The sequence below is a fragment of the Mesitornis unicolor genome, unplaced genomic scaffold, assembly GCF_000695765.1.
Source record: "Mesitornis unicolor isolate BGI_N332 unplaced genomic scaffold, ASM69576v1 scaffold715, whole genome shotgun sequence".
Lineage (NCBI taxonomy): Eukaryota > Metazoa > Chordata > Aves > Mesitornithiformes > Mesitornithidae > Mesitornis > Mesitornis unicolor.
In genome coordinates, this window is record NW_010183249.1 from 55,753 (window position 1) to 74,180 (window position 18,428).

Below are 18,428 nucleotides of genomic sequence, written 5' to 3' on the forward strand. Positions count from 1 at the left end.
GTGCCCTTATTTATCTTATGAATTTATGTGCTTTCCTAGAAAAAGAATAGAAATCTCAATAGTAGACACCATTAACATCAGAAAGAAGCTATAATTTTGGTGAAATACCAACAGTATTCTGTAAGCTACGGACCCGTATTTATGTTATATTCCATCAAAGATTACAGACTTTCGAACTTGCATCACTGCAATGGTGTATGTATAGGATGATTAAAAAAACCTGATGCCTACCTATTGGCCAAAAACTTTGGAAGACAGGCCTTTTCTTGCTTCCAGATTGAAACAACAAACGAAAAAAGTCATAGTAGAGTACAACATGGTTAAGTGAATCTACAAACAGAATCAACTTCATAAAGCTAAGCAAAACTTTTAGAAATATCTCAAGATAGATTCATCCCAAAGTATCTCCTCTTCAATTTTGCCATCCGTTTGTGGCTTCTTATCCTTGTTGTTCTTTTTTCTCTCTTTCTTAGCAGGGTTTTCTTTAAGTCTTTTGCCTTTACAGGGCACTGACTTCTTCTCATTTATGACATCTGTCTCTAATTTAATTCTCTTCTGCTTCTCATTTTCTTTTCTAAAATCTGTACCTTCACTATTTTTCTTCTTTCTTTTCTGCTTTGCGGCTTCTGTCTCATACTTCAGCTCTTCACAGAGGTATTTTTGCACCTCAAAATGTTTTACCTGAAATTTCTGTTCTCTGTAGGAGCTGGTAGAAGTTTCAGCAAGCATAGGTTTGTAGAGGTTTTTAGATTCTGCAACCGACAGGCTGAAGCTCTCTCTGATGGTGAACACTTCAGATGCTTGCTCTTCTTTACAGCATACCTTGTTATAGTGACAACTGGGTTTCTTTTCTAGCACATGCTCAGAAACTGATGGCCAGCCTGGCAATCTGTTTTCCCCAGTATTTGCAGGTAACTGGGTTTTTGAGAAAAGGCTGGAACGCTGGCCTTGTTCACACTTAAACTTTGAAGATATAACTTCACAGAGGTCACTGCCTCCTCCAATGTTTTTATCTTGAAACTCTTCCGCTTTTCTTAAATAGCTTCTTTGCTCTAGACTTCGAGCTTCCTGAACTTGAATGCAATCCATAAATTCACCTTGAAAGGAAACATGTGTTTTCTTTGATTTCTTCGTTAGCTTGTTAAGTGCTGTTTCTCTGCATAAATTGGACAGAAAGTCTTAGTCATTAATACTGACTAATTTGTTTAGCATGTGTTGAGTTAAAAGTCTTATTTCTAGAGTTAGAAAAAGAACATATTCCAAAATATGTCCATTTGTTCTATGTAACTACGTGGACCTTGTTACACACAGTCATTATCTGTAAAGCTGAAGTTACAAGAAACAGATTCTACTCTTTGTGAAAACTGAAAATCCAGAATAGCTTCATGATGACCAAACAAGGTTTCTGGTTTTTTTTTAAAGATGCCTTTAAAATGACTGCATATATTTTAAAAACTTTAAGATCCTCTCTTATTAACTAAACCCTAATTAGCTGCAGATAAGAAGCAATTACATTATATACTATCAAGTAATACAGTTACTAATTTCTTTGAGATTCATTCTGTTGAACAGTTGCAGTATAGTTATTTCAGGCAAACTGTGTGACTCCACAGCAGAAACAGAACAAAACCAACCATCCTGGACTGCCAAAAAACCCAAACAAGATTAATGTCCTGCCAAGGCAAAACTACCTTTCAGTTTATACTCCACTCTCCCTTTTCTCAGGCTGGAAGATAAAGCAGTTAGATGACTAAGATATCCCCTGCGGGACTGGGCAGCTCCAAAGACCCATCCCTTAAATGTATCTTGTTCTGCCTTAATCCACCAGCTATATACATTCGTTTTGATAAACTATAGATAGGCTTGCAGCAATTCCTCACACTCCTGTTTCTGGGGACTCTAATTCTGTTGACTAAACAAACATTTAAAATCATATCAGTTTCTTGCTAGATGATCTCCAAGGTCCCTTCCAACCCAAAGCATTCTATGATTATTATTGCACCTTCCCTTAAAAACTGTCTTATCAAAATGCCTAACGTGTAAGCAATATTGATATTTAACCTACTCGCTCAGCAATCTTAGATGTATACCTCAAATCACCACAATATCCTGCAATTAACACAGTCTACAAGCCCTCTTTTGGGTAAAAGGGAAAATACAAGAGCTATCGTCTATCCCATAAATGATCTTACACCAGATGTAAGATGCGTGTTGATGAACCCTGAAAGCAACACAACCGGTGGGGACTTGGTACTTTTGGAGATTCAGGTCTTCTAAAGATTCCTATTGACAGGGTGAAGAAGTTCAGACCATTTCCTTCTAGACTGAGCACTGAAGGTGCTATACCAAAATAGGTGGTGCTATCCCCAGAGAGCAAAATAAGGGGGAAAACTGTAAAGGTTTCAAGAGCTTTCCTGGGGGTTGTTATTGAAGATGCAAGTGTGGAAAGTTTAAGACTGAATTTCAGTCACAAGTATGATGTTTACATGGACAGTGCCCCTTAAAACCAGTAAACCAAACAACAAAAAACCCCAAACAAAAAACCCTAACACTAGTCAAGTCACTTAACAACAGACAACAGGGCTCATTAAACTACAAAGGAATAGTAACAAGAGACTTACTGACTTACTTATTCCGGTGCTTATTTCCTTGCACATGGAACTTGTACGTTTCTATAGATGTAAGTGCAATGTTACATACGCCGCACACGTAATAACCAACTCCAACTGCTGAAAAGAAGAAACCTGTAGGTTAGGGAGACTGCAAAAGGGAAAGGCAAAACTCAAACTAAACTATGATTCCATTCCATGCAAGATCCTTAACATAATGTTCCCATGAGCAGTGATTGTAGACAGTTACAAAGTCTCTGCTACAGTTTTGCACTAGAATAATGTCTACAAAAGCAGCTGGTGAAGTGTACAGTTGCTGTGCAACCATGGTTTAAACATTATCAAAGAGCATTTCTGATGACTGAAGTGATCCAAGATAATTCCAGTAACCTGTTGTCATGTGCTGATGAGACTGGACTGTACTAAAAAATTAAATACTATCGTAAATACCTGACCCAAAGCAAGCACCAACAGATACCAATCCAGTCAGTCCAGATTTGATTAAAGTGAGATCAGTTTAAACATTACGTGCTCAAATTTTTATGGTTGGTCAACCCTGTGAAGATGCTGAGGGAATTGTCAGTACAGTATGTTATGTATATGGTACCCTGAGGCAAATAGAAGGTAAGGTCAGATGAGGGAAACCCTTATTTTTTTAGGTTGTCGTTTTCTCCTCTCCTACAAGCTATGTCATCCACAGACCTAAGTACTCTGAAACCAGTGAGTAACCTTTTTCCCATGCAAACCCAAGAGCCTCATCCATTAGGGAAATGCAGCATTAATTCCAATGGGCTATTGCTTTGCATCAAAATGTATTATTTTGTTTAAATTATACTGTGACTTAGTGAGAGCTGTTTCACACCAACAATGACTTTTGACTATCAGCTGGGACTTGTAATTCCTTACTAAACAAGAGATTGACAGGACCAAATGATGCCCCTCCCCAGATTAATGGGAGTTGCACAGCAATGGGGCCCTTGGCTTTGGACACAGTGCTCAAGCTGGAGACAACGACTATTCTGGAAATTAATTTCCTTATGTGGGGAGATTGAAGTAATTAGAGCAACCAGTTTCATGAATAAAAGATTAAGGGAAGACATGACACCAGATTCCAATTATTTTAAAACAGCAACAAAAAGGAAACAAATGATTCAATTCTTGTGTCTGCCTCCTGTTCTGTGCACAGTGAAGAAACACATTGTGGTAGAGAGCATCGAGTTCAATGTCAGTAGAAGGTTTTAAGACTGAGAAGGTAAAGATCAAGAAGTCCTGGGAGATATTCCTTATGGAGGTCAGCGTTTCCAGCTGAAAAAGGAGGATGAAATTTCAAGAATGACACAGATAAAACTGATCCTGGCCTTGGAATTCAGAGATTGGGCTATTTTCTACTATCCTTTGAATTTGACTGCAGGACTCAGAGAGGACTGGATTTGGGTCTGCAAGTCAAAAAGAAGTATTTTCCAACTTACAGCTGTCAGAGACAGAACTTCAGCAGTTCATAGACCAAACAGAAAGGAAGAAATGACCTTGTTCTGTAATGCAGGAAAAGGCTATCATTCCCTTGCACACAGCAGAACAGTTCCTTGAAGCAATCCAAACCGAGCACTCGAGCTACACTCAGATTGTAACACTTGCTCATGGTCTGCTTACCACATGTGCGGAACTCTACAGGGACAGCTGTGTCTCCTAGCTCCTCCAGGATCTTTTTCCGTGCTTCATTTCTTCTGTGCTTCTTCCCAGTATAATGCTCCTGGGCTGCAAGTGGATTATTGAAGGGAGCACAGCAGAGCTTGCAGTACTTGTCCGAATCATTTAACTTCAACCTTTTGTTAGAGGATGAAGTCTCTTCAGCATTTGAAGGCAGCAAGGACATCTCAGCCGATGGCTTCTGTAAAGCTGGAGACGTGAAGTAGAGCATAAATCTGCTTACAACACAGCAAGGGAAAGGTTAGAAAAACTCCAGGGAGCAAAACAAGTGACTGCAGAAGTACAGAGCTGGAAAGGAGACCAGTTTGCTGGGGCTGAACTACTTGCAAGAGACTATAAAATATCTTAGGCCTTGCAAGGATACGAAAGTACAGACTGATAACCCTGGAATACTCAAACTCCACCATTAGATACCTGAGAATCAGCTGTGTTTGATGGCTGCTCACTCCAAGGTCCTTATACAGTCCAAGAAGAGAGATTTACCCTGCAGAGGGTGATTCAGAGTGCACACACACACTATGCTCCATCTTTAAATACAGTTCAGTAACTTGTACAGGACTAACACCATTTAAGCGTTGCCTGTGGACTAATTGTTTTTTAACTTCTTGTCATATTAATTTAGAGTAACATCTTGTTGAGACTGCAGTGAGTTCTCAAAACAACAATAGACACCCTTCATTAATAAGAAATCAGAAGTATTTGCCTTTAGTTTCAGTCAACGAAAGACAAGGAGTTTGAAAGCAAGCTTGTATGGTTTCAGAGTTGCACAAGGTAGTATCTTTGTTTATTTACCTGAGGAGTTACCACAAAACAGCTCCATGATTTCAGCAGAATAGAAAGGCACAGAGACATGGCAAGCTGAGGAATATACTTCTCTATATTTGTTTCAGAGACTGACAGGAAAACACATACAAAACAATTTAGTTTTTACCAGAAACAGGCTGCATGCTCTGTGCTGGCACATGGGCTTGACCTCTTGATAATTGCTTCAGCTTTTTAGTGTGGATCTTCCCCAAGTAGTGAGACAAAGCAACAACCGGCGAAGTTAAAATCATGTTGCAAAGATTGCAGTAATTTTGTTGGTCCAGTACTCCACTCTCATCCACCTTAAACCAAGGCAGTGGCAAGCTCAGTTACAAGCATTCACTCAAGTAAACAAGGAAACATTTTATTTAGCGATGAAGAGGAATAGTCACCTGAAAATAGACACAATCTCTTTTCCGTTTGCTGTGCTTCTGCCTCTCATCTTTCTTACCATGCATTTGGATGTAAACACGAAGTTTCTGAGCATGCTTTTTGCCCTGGGAAGAAAGTAGAAAAGTAGAATAATTCCTTTTTCAGTAACAAGGATCCAAGCAGTGAAATATCCAGTGACTGGGACATCATTCATCAAAAACCGTTGGAGTCACATACTCTCAGCTCTTTGGGGAACCAAAAAACCTGACATCTCCCTTTACAAACTGAGATGCTAAAATAGGTAAGGAAAGAAACGCAGCCATGCCACAGAGCAAGTCTGCTGTGCTCCTTTACCACCAAGCCTGGGGACTTGACGTCAAGGCACAGAAGAATGACAGGCAGCACAAGTCCAGTCTCCCCATGCAGTCAGTGGAGAGAAAGAGTTTTCCCGGGAAGCTGAGTTAAAGTATCTCCAGCTTGGAGCCACCCTATGGAGATTTCTGCACCTTTCTACTGAGGATAGAATAGTCCAGGTAACTAGAACTGGGTGTTAACATATACTTCCCTTGGAAGTAATTATTTTTTAATTCTTAGATGCTCTCTGAGCCCATAACCTTTAAACTCTTGCACTTGTAATGTACTTACCCATAAGCCACACTATACAGTGGTAACCTATAAAGTAAAACAAGTACCTTGCCTTCTCTGGCCTGATGTTCTTCAGATGTCTCTTAAGGATTCTGAGGAGCAGTGCAGGCTATTATAACAGTATTATCGAAGAGAAAGATAACCTATAATACCTGGCTAGACAATACAAGTGCAACAGATAAGAAAGAGTTATTTCCATCAATTCGTTTTGCAATGATGAAGTCAGGTAACTTCCCAATTGCCTCTTTAATCCTCAACTGGATTTTGGTCCAAGAAAGAGAAAAACCAAACTGAGGGTCTGAACTCTGATGTTCTGACAGTACAACTGCTGCTTAAGTTAAATCAGAGTAAGAAAATACAACACCTTGCAAGACCCGAGTCTTAATAATGTGAATAGCAAGAAAGACTCCTGACAGCAACTGACATTTTTAACTTTCACAAGAAAGAAAAAGACAAATGTCTGTGCCTGCAAACCTGCACACCCTCAAGATCAAGTTTCCAAATAAAGCATGCTTTCCCACATATACAGCAATACTTCAAGGCTCACAGTTGTTCCAGGAAATGCCTTCAGTATCATTCATACAACCTGCCTCAAAAAGACACAGGTGCAGCACATGTATCACTGGGTGAAGCATCAGAAGGTATGATCTCGATCCTCTCTAGCTAGCACTGCCCCTGCCATACATGTGTTCTGGCTCATATGGTGCAGATCTGATTCAATCCCATGTACAGCACACCCTGAACCTGCTCAGTTCCTTCTAAATTCATACCGCAATATTCAGGTCATTGCTTTTTACTATAGCGAACCCACAGCTTTCACATTCAAGTCTGGTTAATGTCTAAGCCTTGCATAAGCCTTGGGAAACACACTATAAAAAGTCTTAAGTGGCCTTTTATAACACCATGTAGAAACCGCAAACAAACAAACCAAAGTTCCAGTACTTGCTAGAAGAAATCCTCCCCTCCATCCTACCTCATAGTGTGATGTCCTTTGAGACTCGGACTGCAGCACCGCTCCGCAAAGCTTACAGAAAGTGTCAGTGAAAAGGTCTTTCCTTGTGGCCTCATCTAAAGCATCATCTAAATGGAAACAGCAAGAGACAAAAACCAGCCAGTAGTTAGGACAAGATATATTTGATGTTTTGTGTAAGTAAAGACATGCAATCGCTTTAATATTCACACGCAGCACAGGATGAAGGAACCAATGTTCCTTCACTGAATTGCTTTCAGTCTATAGTGAGGCACGGTGCAATGCTGTAAAGCCACCTAAACATTCCCACTTACAGAAGTATTGCTCTCATGAACTTACAAAGTTCATATAAGAGTACCTAGACTTTAAAAACAAAGATGACAGAGACTCTTCACTGGGTTTTCAGTGCATTTGAAATATGGCACAGTGTCAGAAATACCTGACTAATGGTCTAAAAAAAGAGGATTTTAACTGGAGAAGATCACACAGTTAAATACAGGAATACTCCTTAAGTAAAAGATTTAAAGAAAGTCTGGAAGCAGCTCAGTATATGAAAAAAGCTCCTGAGACCTCCTGGCCTGGGGAGGTTGTACCCGTGTCCCATAAATCAATTTAACCAATTTAGTTACATGAGGGAAAACTGCTCTACATACACTTTAATTCACGCTAAAATTGGCCCAGACTTGAAGCTATTCCTGAGTAATTGTATGTGCAGGCACATTTGAGCTGGGTGGAGGACACTCTAATGTAGTGCCAACATCATGTAAATTAAGAGAATTAAACACAGCCTTCAGAAGAGCATAGCTGTGCCAGAGCAAAACTCCCCCAAAGATAAAACTATCACCACCCCGTTCTTTCTCCTCTTAATACATTTTAAATTAGAGAAACCAGCTTAAGTCACATTGCTTGAAACACTTCTCTAGTACAGGCTATGCTTTCAGGGAGCAAGTTTACCCATGCTGCTATATCTCCAAATCTTTATGTGCTGACAAATTCTAAAACTACCCGTTTCTTTTTCATCCCCAGTGGCTCACACTTTAATTTGAACCAAGCTACAATTTCACTTTTTGGCAGGCCCTGCTCTTAAAAATAAGCCAAAGTTAAGCCAGTTTAGAGCAAAAATAAAGGAAACTGCATAATGAGACAGTTCAACTAAACCCTACTCTTCAAATGAGGCTGAGGTTAAAGGGAAAATACTGGAGAAATGTGATGTTTTAACTGGGTTTACTCAATGGTTCATCCTGGGAGCCACATGCGGAGCAGTTCACGGGCAAGAAAGGCTTGTAGAAGACTGTGGTCTCAAGGCTCGGTGCCAAAAGGCATCCAGAAACCCATAAAGGCAATCACCCTTTACTGTTATTTCTAAAGACTGCTCTCAGTCCCTTGCCAAAGGAAAGCAAACTCCAAGGGAACACGAAAAAGCAGAATTAAATACTGCGTACTGTCCCCTGTAATTCTAAATAATGGTGCTAAGCTGTGGGATGACCAGTCCACAGATTATTAGAACCATAGAATGGTTTTGGTTGGAGAAGACCTTTAAGATCAGAGTCCAACCATTGAACCAGCCCTAAGTCCGCCACTAGACCATGTCCCTAAGCACAACATCTACTCATATTTTAAACACCTCCAGGGATGGTGACTCCACCACCTCCCTGGGCAGCCCCTTCCAGTGCTTGACAACTCTTACAGTAAAGAAAGTCCTCCTAATATCCAACCTCAACCTTCTCTGATAAAACTTGAGGCCATTACCTCTTGTCTTATTAAGGAAGGACTAAGGTTGAGCCAGTCCCAGCTGCACGCACAGGTTAAAAAACCCCAAAACCCTTAAAACCAGAATATGAATTTCCGCACAAGCTGTATGCCATATTTTAACCAATATCACCCCAAGAATGTGGCTCCAGCGGAAGCCTGAAACAAGGAATGCCAAACCAACATCAACATGTGCAACCAGGGGAAAATCCACCAGCAGCTTCATGGGCACTGACAAAACCCAAGTAATGCAGCTGCAGAGACCTTCCTCAGGCTGTGGTTATGGCTAAACCCCCTCCACCTTCCCAAAGCAGCACTCCTGAACTGTTTAATATTCACATCTTAATAAAGCTGGCTCTGATGATGCTTTTGGCTGAGACTGCAACGAGGACTGGGTATCAAAATGCTGCTGTCTGACATGGTTTGCCACCAGTCCCTGATACAGGAGTTCATTTTCTAATAAAAATCTTTATTTTCACAAGGTACAATGGCCAGAGCTTTTGTATTCTGTAGTACAAGTCATCCAGAAACGTTCAATATTCTACAGTTACCGATTCCTATAGCTTAGGTGCTTCGAGCAGAGGAGTAAAAGATGGACACAATAAACACTTGAGTTGATCCACACAAGAAAATCCAATGATGTAACCCTGGGCATTAGATGAAAGCCCATCTTGCACCTGAAACACATGAACTGCCAGTGTTTGCAGCACAAAAAGCCACTTACAGAAGAAAATTGCACCAGTTTGCTCAAGTGTATTGAGCTGTAGAAACACAGCTACCTAGAGAAAGAGAAATGGAACAGTATTTGCTGTTTAAGAAAACCCACAACCTCAAACAACAAAAAAACTGCAATGCAATTAGATAGAAATCTATGAAATACTACCAGCATGGGCAGTACTTGCTATATATCAATATGCATAACCTCACTGGATAATGGATCTTTGTTTGCATGGGCAGTACTTGGTATATATCAATTTGCATAACCTCACTGGATAATGGATCTTTGTTTCAAAGACAGACTTCTTTATATTAGTTAAGGACACTATGCATATTTTCCCTGACCTAGCAGTGAACTGCACAGCCTTCTTGGCAGACAAACACCAACCAAGCGCATGCTACAAAAAACCACCTAAAAACCATTGTAATGTGAAATTAAAATTGGGTTTCTGATTCATCCTCTTCTTGGCTGACCACTGCAATGAAGAGATTGGATTACAGGGACCAGAAGTCCAGTTTTCCAAATAACTCCTATTGCGCCTCTTGGAGCCGTCCTGAACCCCGTCGTGTCCTTGTCCTCAATGGCACTGTGCAATAACTGATGGATTGCATTAATATATAATTCTAGGGACAGTTTTAAATATTGCTCTTCATTGTTACAAGTAGTTTTCATTCTTCAATAATGTAAAAAGGTCGACAGGACTTGACTTACTCAGAATTTTCCTTCTTGATAAATTTATCACATCTTCCTAGTTCTCTTTTCTCTTTATAGCACTGTATTTTTTATTTCTCACTAAGCCTTTCCATTTTCCACATAACACTGTTGGCCTTCTGGTTTAGCTCTACCTTTTCTCGAGATAAGGTTATGCACCCACAGCCAAGTCAGCAGTGATGAATGCAGAGCTACAAAAAAATCCCAGTGAAGTCTCTGACCTCAATGCTAAACCCAAGAACCAGTTTCCCCCAGGAGAGAGAGATACAAAAACAAAGTCACAGTTCGCAAGATTTGCCTTGATTTTGGAACCTTAAAGAGCTGCTCTATTCTGTTTTTCTGCATGGACAGAAGGTGACTATTAACAAATATCACATGAAACAGGTAGGGTTCCCAAACCTGTGTGACCCATCACTTCTGAAAATGCTGGGTGGACACTTCTAAAAACTCATCTGATAATTTCAGCTTCAAACCCCATGAAAACCCATACATATAAACATAGCCTTTTTATTTCTGTATAGCTAGCTGATTCTTAGCCAAATAGATATGCCTCGACTAACATATTTCTATGTGGTCTTCTGATGAACTGCATGGAGGCAAATTCAGGAACACACTGAGGTGTCTCTCACTTAAATCCCAATGGGCAGTAAGTTGGAATTGGTCTTCAGTTCGGTCTGGGTGACTGCAGACCCCTTCCCAATGGCAACCACGCACATCAACAGCCCTCTCTGCTAAATGACACGTCTCTGCTCACTTCCAGAGAGGGGTCATGAACAAGTCAGCCCTTTCTCCTTTTAACTGTGCCTCAAGACCATTCGTGAGACGCAAAAATGACAGAGCACGGGGTGCTCTACACTACCGCTGCCTGTGTGCAACCAGTTCTATAAATATTAAGCTGAACTTGAGGTCTTCAGCTTTCAGATTCACAAGCTATCTCTCCTGACAACTAAATTATTTTTTAAGATAGCTTATCTTACAGTTTGCAACCACGTCAGCACAAACTTTTCACAGAATCAATCAAAAGCAGTAGCCTTGCAAAGCTGCCATACTGACCTTGTCATTTCCCTGCCTCCAAAATGTTTAACTAAAGACACCGGTGTCATGAATTTGGAGCACCTGTTCAGATCAGCTTTTTGGCATTAAGAAATGATTCACTGCAGAACAAACCAAGTACTGTTTGCCACAAAGGGACTGCTCCTTAATAAAAGGATAAGAATAAAAATGTTTTTAAAAAAATAATCTCATGTCCTGTATTTCTAATAAAAGATAACTGCTAACATCAGGTAAGGACATCACTAAAGGATACAGGGTCTCGTATGGTAGACTAAAATAACTTTGGGGCTTCAGTAGTCTTGAAGGTACTCTATTTACATGAAGATATGTGACCACACAGGGCTGAAAACAAGAGTGCAATTCTTGATTTGCAAATGTCTCAAAGCACCAAGAAGGATTAAAGTCCATCTCTACTGGGTATAGTACAAGCATAAAAAAGGAGCTTCTGCTCCAATGTAAGGTGGCACTGACCACGGCAAAAGAATGCACACAAATGGGAAGGAGTCAGGATGACAACAGACAATTACAGAAACATGAGGTGTGGTATTAACCATGTGTAGTTACAGACTTCTTATTTCAAGCAAACAATCATCAGCTCACCAACACACCACCTGTCTCACGTGCACCATTTGCTTTGCCCCATTATAGAATCATGGAATGGTTTGGGTTGGAAGGGACCTTAAAGCTCATCCAGTCCAACCCCTGCCATGGGCAGGGACACCTCCCACCAGACCAGGTTGCCCAAAGCCCCGTCCAACCTGGCCTTGAACACTGCCAAGGAGGGGGCATCCCCAGGTTCTCTGGGCAACCTGGGCCAGGGCCTCACCACTCTCACAGTAAAGAATTTCTTCCTAATATCTCATCTAAATCCCTCTTTCAGTTTAAAGCCATTACCCCTTGTCCAATCACTACATGTCCTTGTAAGAAGTCCCTCCTCAGCTTTCTTGTAGGCCCCCTTCAGGTACTGGAAGGCTGCTCACACTATCTTCCCTAAGCTCTTAAAAAATTACTTCTTTTCAAAGGGAACTGGGCTGAGAAATGTACCTGTCCAAGCTGACTGATTAGATAGAATGGGAAATGAGCACTCATGGCATAAAGGGAAAAATCAATCTGATAAGCCAGGTAGTATCTTCCTGCTTCATCATGTTTCACTTGCATGCCCAGAAAGGAAATGTGACAGTCTAGACTTACATGAATTTACTACTTACAAGCTGTCCTCAAAAAAACCAGATATTTACACAGAGAAAATATTACTGTAGTTGGACTGTCAAGGCTGAAGAAAGCAGACCCTGGAGACAACTGCTGCCCTTAGTGACAGCCCATTAGAATCAGCATAGACACAAAAGGGAAACTAGAAAAAACAGGTGAAGTTTCCAATTTTCTTTTCAAAGAAAGGAATAAAATATTTTTTATTCTTTTGACTACTAATTCTCAGCAGTCACTGTAATATTTCTTGTGATTACTTCAGGCTCTTATTATGATTCAAGAGCTTAAAGTCCAAGTCCTTTCAATATTATCCTAAACAAGAGAATTGACATGAACAGTGTCACTTTAAAATATTATTTTCAGTTTAAAGTACTGTTTTCAGTTAGGGTATGAACAATCTTGGTTTAAAAACCTTGATTTTCTTAGAAAACAAGTGTTTCAAACCAAGTACTTTTGTGAGTGACTCCAGATGCTAACATCGTGCTATTTAAGTATGAAGTAAGTAGAAAGTATCAGAAAAGGACACAACTCCTCCTTCCCACCTAAGCTGCATTTCACAAGTTACCTTTTGAAAAGCACTTGTCTTTATGATGTCACCTTCCAAGCTCGAGATTAGTTTTGAATCAAATGAGGTAACATCTCAGTGTTTTATTGAGTTGGTTTCACTCTTGCAAGTCCTCTATCATTAAGTCAAACCATGAATCACTTAAGATTTATGAAGTATGAAAATGACTGGTACACGAAAAGTTTCCTAAGCACATCCACTTTCACCCTCATTTGAGTTCTCATTCTTCTCTCCAATGCGACTTATAAATATGTCCGAGTAAACAGAAAAATCCATTACTAAAGCAGAGGTAGATCATAACAAAAAATGTATGCTTAAAACCCAGCATACTTTTTACTGGTATAGTTTTCTGACTGGATTCTTCTGAGTGCATTCAGAAAACACAGAAGCTAAATATTTCATATAAATTGAAATTAAAAGCGGTCTGACTCAGTAGGGAATAACATAAGTCAAGACAGAAAACATCAAGAGTCACCTGAATATCCAGGTAATATCCAATATACTTACATTCTTGCTCATTCATTTAGCATTTACATAATTACTATTCCAGAGATGTGTTTTATAAAGTTATTCCTTTAATGCAGAGAATAAATCCAGCCTAAATCAACAGACAATGAGGCGCAATCAATAGGCAATGAGGAACACTTTCTTAGAACGTGAACAACTTGATTGTTTTGATGTTCAAACACCAAAGTATGGGCACTGAGAGGGCAATGGGAACTGCAGGTGCTCAACATCGCTCTTAACATGAAAACTGAAATAATTTTAATAATTTTAAAAAAATAAAATCAAAGTAACAGAGGTGGATTTTGGAAATCTGGAACCAAACACGTGGCCTGTAAGTCAGACTCTTAGTGTATGAATTGAAAGATAATTATTTGCTTACTGTTTCTAAATTCTCAGTTACAATTGTAGAAGCAGACCCATTATTTTTAAAATTTATTTCTTTTGTTTGAAATCTTCTTCAATGGAAGAGCAATTCAATAAAGGTAATAAAACACTGATGTGAAAAGGCTCAAGGACATTTCAGCATTATCGTGCTTGTATATTTTACTACTTGAGAGAAGCTCGAGGATGTCTTTACAACTTTAAACCTTTCCTATCTCTTGCCTTACTTCCATTAGGTTAATTGCAGAGGAACCTTTGTGGCATGTCACATAGGAAAGGCAGAGGGGGGATAAAAGAAGTTGTTCCCTCAGGGCAATGTAAATGTGGTAGGAAACATACTAATGTTAATTAAAGCATCAGAAACCAGGTAATTTAAAAAAGTCTGTTCAGCCCAGGATTTTCTACCACTTGATTAAAAACTAAATGCTCCCAGCTTTACTCTATTATTAACTTTTCTTTCCCATTTCTTGAGGGTAGAGAAGACAGAAAGCAGAACAATGTAGTAAAGGAAAAGTCTAGGCAAGACAAACCCCTTAAGGCAGAGGAATAAAGTTTCAAGTTCAAGGTACTCAACCCACAAAATGACATAGCCAAATTCTGCCCTCAAAAGCCAGCAGCAAACGGAGCATTTTAATGAGAATTAGATGGAAATACATGAATCAAGTTTCACAAGTGCAAGTCCTCAAGAGCAAATACTGACCCACACATTTTCTCATTTTACAAGCCCTTTCTCATGGCCATCTCCAAGGCACATCTGGACCAGTTTAAGCAATGGACTCGGACCATCTTACCAGGCTGCCACCTGTCAGCCTCGCAGGAACCGAGTGCGCCTGCTGAAGCCTGTCTCAGCTGCAAAGTAAAACAGGTTAATTTACAGCACTAATTAATTTGCTTTACTCTGCAAGCAAGGAAGGCAGGAGCCTGCAGGCGGTCAGCTCATCTCATCTCATCTCAGCTGACTGGCAGCAACTTTACATGATGTGCAAACCCTATTGCTTGAAATCAGGTAATTGTATTCTTACTCCATAACAGGATAAAAGATGAACAAAAGCTTGAATGCTTGGAGTATCAGCCTTTCAAAACAGCAGGCAAACAGCATCATTCAAATCCAATCACTTTTGGCTTTGGTAAGCGTGGTCACTATACAGTAGGAGTCAGAAAGCAATCTTAGAAATAAATTCAATATCCCAAGATATCCAACTCAGGGCAGACAAAGATAACACACTTGAAAACCCTTATCAGGTATACTGAGGTGGTATTACAGCACCGTATTCCTATACAAGGAAGGGAGGCTAAACCAGACATTCTGATTTCTGTAGTCAGGTGAAAGACATTTCTCCATGGAAACAGTGGTGTAGTACCACTAAATTTTCATTTTCCCCACGAGTTTAGTAACTGAATATCCTTTTGAATTATTTCCTTGTTTTATATTTGAAGCTCAGGTGATTGTAAAAAAGTGAAATGCCAAACTGTACTCAAATTCTGTTAATACCAGCACTGCATGCTTTTATAAACTAGTCTCATCTCTCAAACGGTAAGATTTCTCCACAGAACATGATAACAAGTTCACTTACAAGCATTTATATCCATTTCTTAATACTACACTTTCACAGACTTGACTAAGACACACGGCCAAGCCTGTACACACGCATAAGACCTTTGAAGCATACAGCTACACTACCAAAACAGGGGTTAAACCTAGCGCTGCCCAAATCTTTTCCAGCGTACAAACTAAACCAAAACAGTGCTAAAAGCCTTGATGGTCAGATGGATCTGTATTGCAATTTTCATTTTTTTTAAGTGTGAAATAATTTTTACTGCAATAAATTGCTCAGTATTTCTGAAAGTAAGTCTTTGATATTTTTAAATTTCTGTGAGCATGGTTTGATCCAGCTGCACTTTACCTCTTGAAACACTGTCAAAATGTGAACACGGTGCAACAGAAGGCTGGTTAAGTCTACACTGGGTGGTTGGCTCCTTCTGAAGAAGAATCTAATGCATCAGACTTCTTTAACATTGCAGGATAAGCTGTTAAGTTTCCTTGCCAGGCACTAAGTTATTTCCTTAGGATAACAGACCCTTTCTCCTTTCCACTCTGTCATGGTTTAACCCTCCCTGGGTCTTAAGAAGACATAAGAAATACACCTCCCAGCACACTTTGTAAACTCTGAGGCAGGTTAAGACAAGTTACTTGCCCTTCTGACATACAAATGCTCCTGGACAATTGTATTACAGTAGTCTGTGCAATGTTATTTCTCAGACTACTCTCAGTGCTATTTAGGACTTGTGGTCTGCTGGGCGACAAACACAAACAATTAAGTGGAACCCAACTCTTTTTTTCCCCCCATCCAGTAACTGAAAATGTGTAGAAAAGGAGGGAGAGGGCAAAATTATTTATAATATGGGAGAGGTACATACTGAGCTTTGAATAAGAGTATATGGTTGTAAGAGTGTAATTAACTCACAGTTACAGGTACCAACGGTTTTTATATTGTTGCCACCAAATCACAGGAAACCCCTTAGGCTAAAACAAACAAAAAACCCCAAGGACAGTGAGTGTGTGTGTGTGTGTGTGTGTATGTGTGTGTGTGTCAAGAAATTAGCAAGACCTGTTGCCACAGAAAGTTTCCAAAGTCAGAAGTTATTGCAAATTTTGAATTTAAGAAAAGGACATTCCCTCTCCTCAACAAGCTATCAAACCAGAATTTACTCATAATATTCAGCTCCACAGCTCTGTGTGGCACAGGTATGAACTGACAAGCACAACCAGCAGTCCATGCTGTGTCTAGCTGACAACAAAGCCTGTATCAGCTAAGCACTAAAAATTAGTGTGTGAGCTACCTCTAAACACTGAGAATTTAAAAAAACCAACCTTCAGACCCAGAAAATCCCTTGAAATTATCAGGATATCAAAGTACTTTTAAAGCAGAGTTCAGGAATATGACATTTCAGCTCAAGAAATACATATGAAAATGGAATTTAAACCTACACGTAGCAAGACCACATTCCTTTCTCCAAGTATATTCCTTTGAAGAGCATACATGCGTTTTTTTCCTCCAGTAAGCTGCCTGCTTAAAATAGCTGTTAGCTTTTTAAACAGTTTAATTCCACCAGAGTTATTTCTGTCCGAGAGTACTACTAAATTTAACAGACAATGGGGAGATCTGCTGTTAGGGGATGTTTCACATAGTTAACAAAAGCCCATGTTTATATATTGCTAAGCATGTGGATCTTTTTGAAAAAAAAAAACCCAACTTGAACAGTCAATGCTTATAAACCAAAGCCTTTCAACATGGGAGCATTTTATACCCACTTTGAATAGCTTTGTGTTCCTAGAAGCCCAACACTTTTTTTTGGGGTGCTATTTGCTAGATTTCAGCAGGGTGATGTCTCTTGGGAGAGATTACCTGGGAAAAAGATGGCATAGAGGTCTCCTATAATTTCTCAGCCACAACCTTAAGATTCAGTTCCAGGTCTGGTGTATAAAAGTAACCTGTTTGTCATCTTACTGTCCCAAAAGCACGAGTTTATGCAGCTAGACTAAGATCTCTGCAGTAAAGAAATATAACACTACATTTTACAAGCTACATTATCAGACAGCTTGGACCAATTTCAGATACCCTACCTGCTCCTTCCACATACAAAACACAGATTCTCCCTGCGTTTTGCTCCTCATTAGTTTTTGCCTTTGCCATGAAACACCTATTACTCCCTCAATACCAGCACCACAAACACACACATATTTTCCACAGAGGGAACAGCACTACCGTGCCTCTGCCATACTCCGACACTCCCGCCCTCACCTCCCCCCTCACGCCGCCGCATGGCTCCATGGGCCGGGCCCCACTCACCTTCGCGGGGCGGGGCAGCAAGCTGAGCCCGCGGGGCCCGCTTCCTACCCCGTCCCGCCGCCGCCATGGCCCCAGCACTGAGAGAAGAAGGAGCAGCCACTGCCCTTAAGGGACACCGCACCGCTGCGGGGCCAGGCCGCCCTAGGAGAAGAATTCAGGGCCGGGACACCTTAATAGGCCCCAGCCGCTGCCTCTCCTGTAACGAGCTCCTCCTGCAAGCCCCCTTCACCTCTCACCACCCCCTCGGGTCCACTTAAATCCCCAAAGGGATCCCTTATGACCGCTAGCCCGCCAAGCTGGTCTGGCCAGTTGTGGGCCTGCCTTGCGCCCAGGCCGGCCTCCCCCTGCCCCGCTGGGCCGTGGCCTCTCCTTCAGGGGTCCACTGCCCTTTGAACTGACTGGGCACTACTAGTATCAGCCTAGTATCTCCTTTGCAACTACTAGTAACTGCCTCAGTGCTAGTACCTGTCTAATAACTGCCTAATAGCTACTAGTAAGTCTAGTAACAACCTAATGACTGCTAGTAAGAGTCTAGTGACATTGCAATAATCACATAGTAACTACTAGTAGCTGCCTTTTA

General features: G+C 40.5%; 1 protein-coding gene across 1 annotated transcript; it reads right to left on the reverse strand.

The window, feature by feature from the left end:
• Nucleotides 1–369: 369 nt before the first annotated feature.
• On the reverse strand, nucleotides 370–17,915 carry LOC104540270 (zinc finger matrin-type protein 1-like). Its single transcript, XM_010184039.1, has 7 exons — nucleotides 17,849–17,915; nucleotides 7,111–7,217; nucleotides 5,513–5,617; nucleotides 5,248–5,422; nucleotides 4,260–4,505; nucleotides 2,630–2,744; nucleotides 370–1,156 (listed from the first exon to the last, which is right to left on the reverse strand). Exons 1-7 carry the CDS (start codon nucleotides 17,913–17,915, stop codon nucleotides 370–372), a joined length of 1,602 nt encoding a protein of 533 aa, XP_010182341.1.
• Between the last annotated feature and the right edge of the window lie 513 nt (nucleotides 17,916–18,428).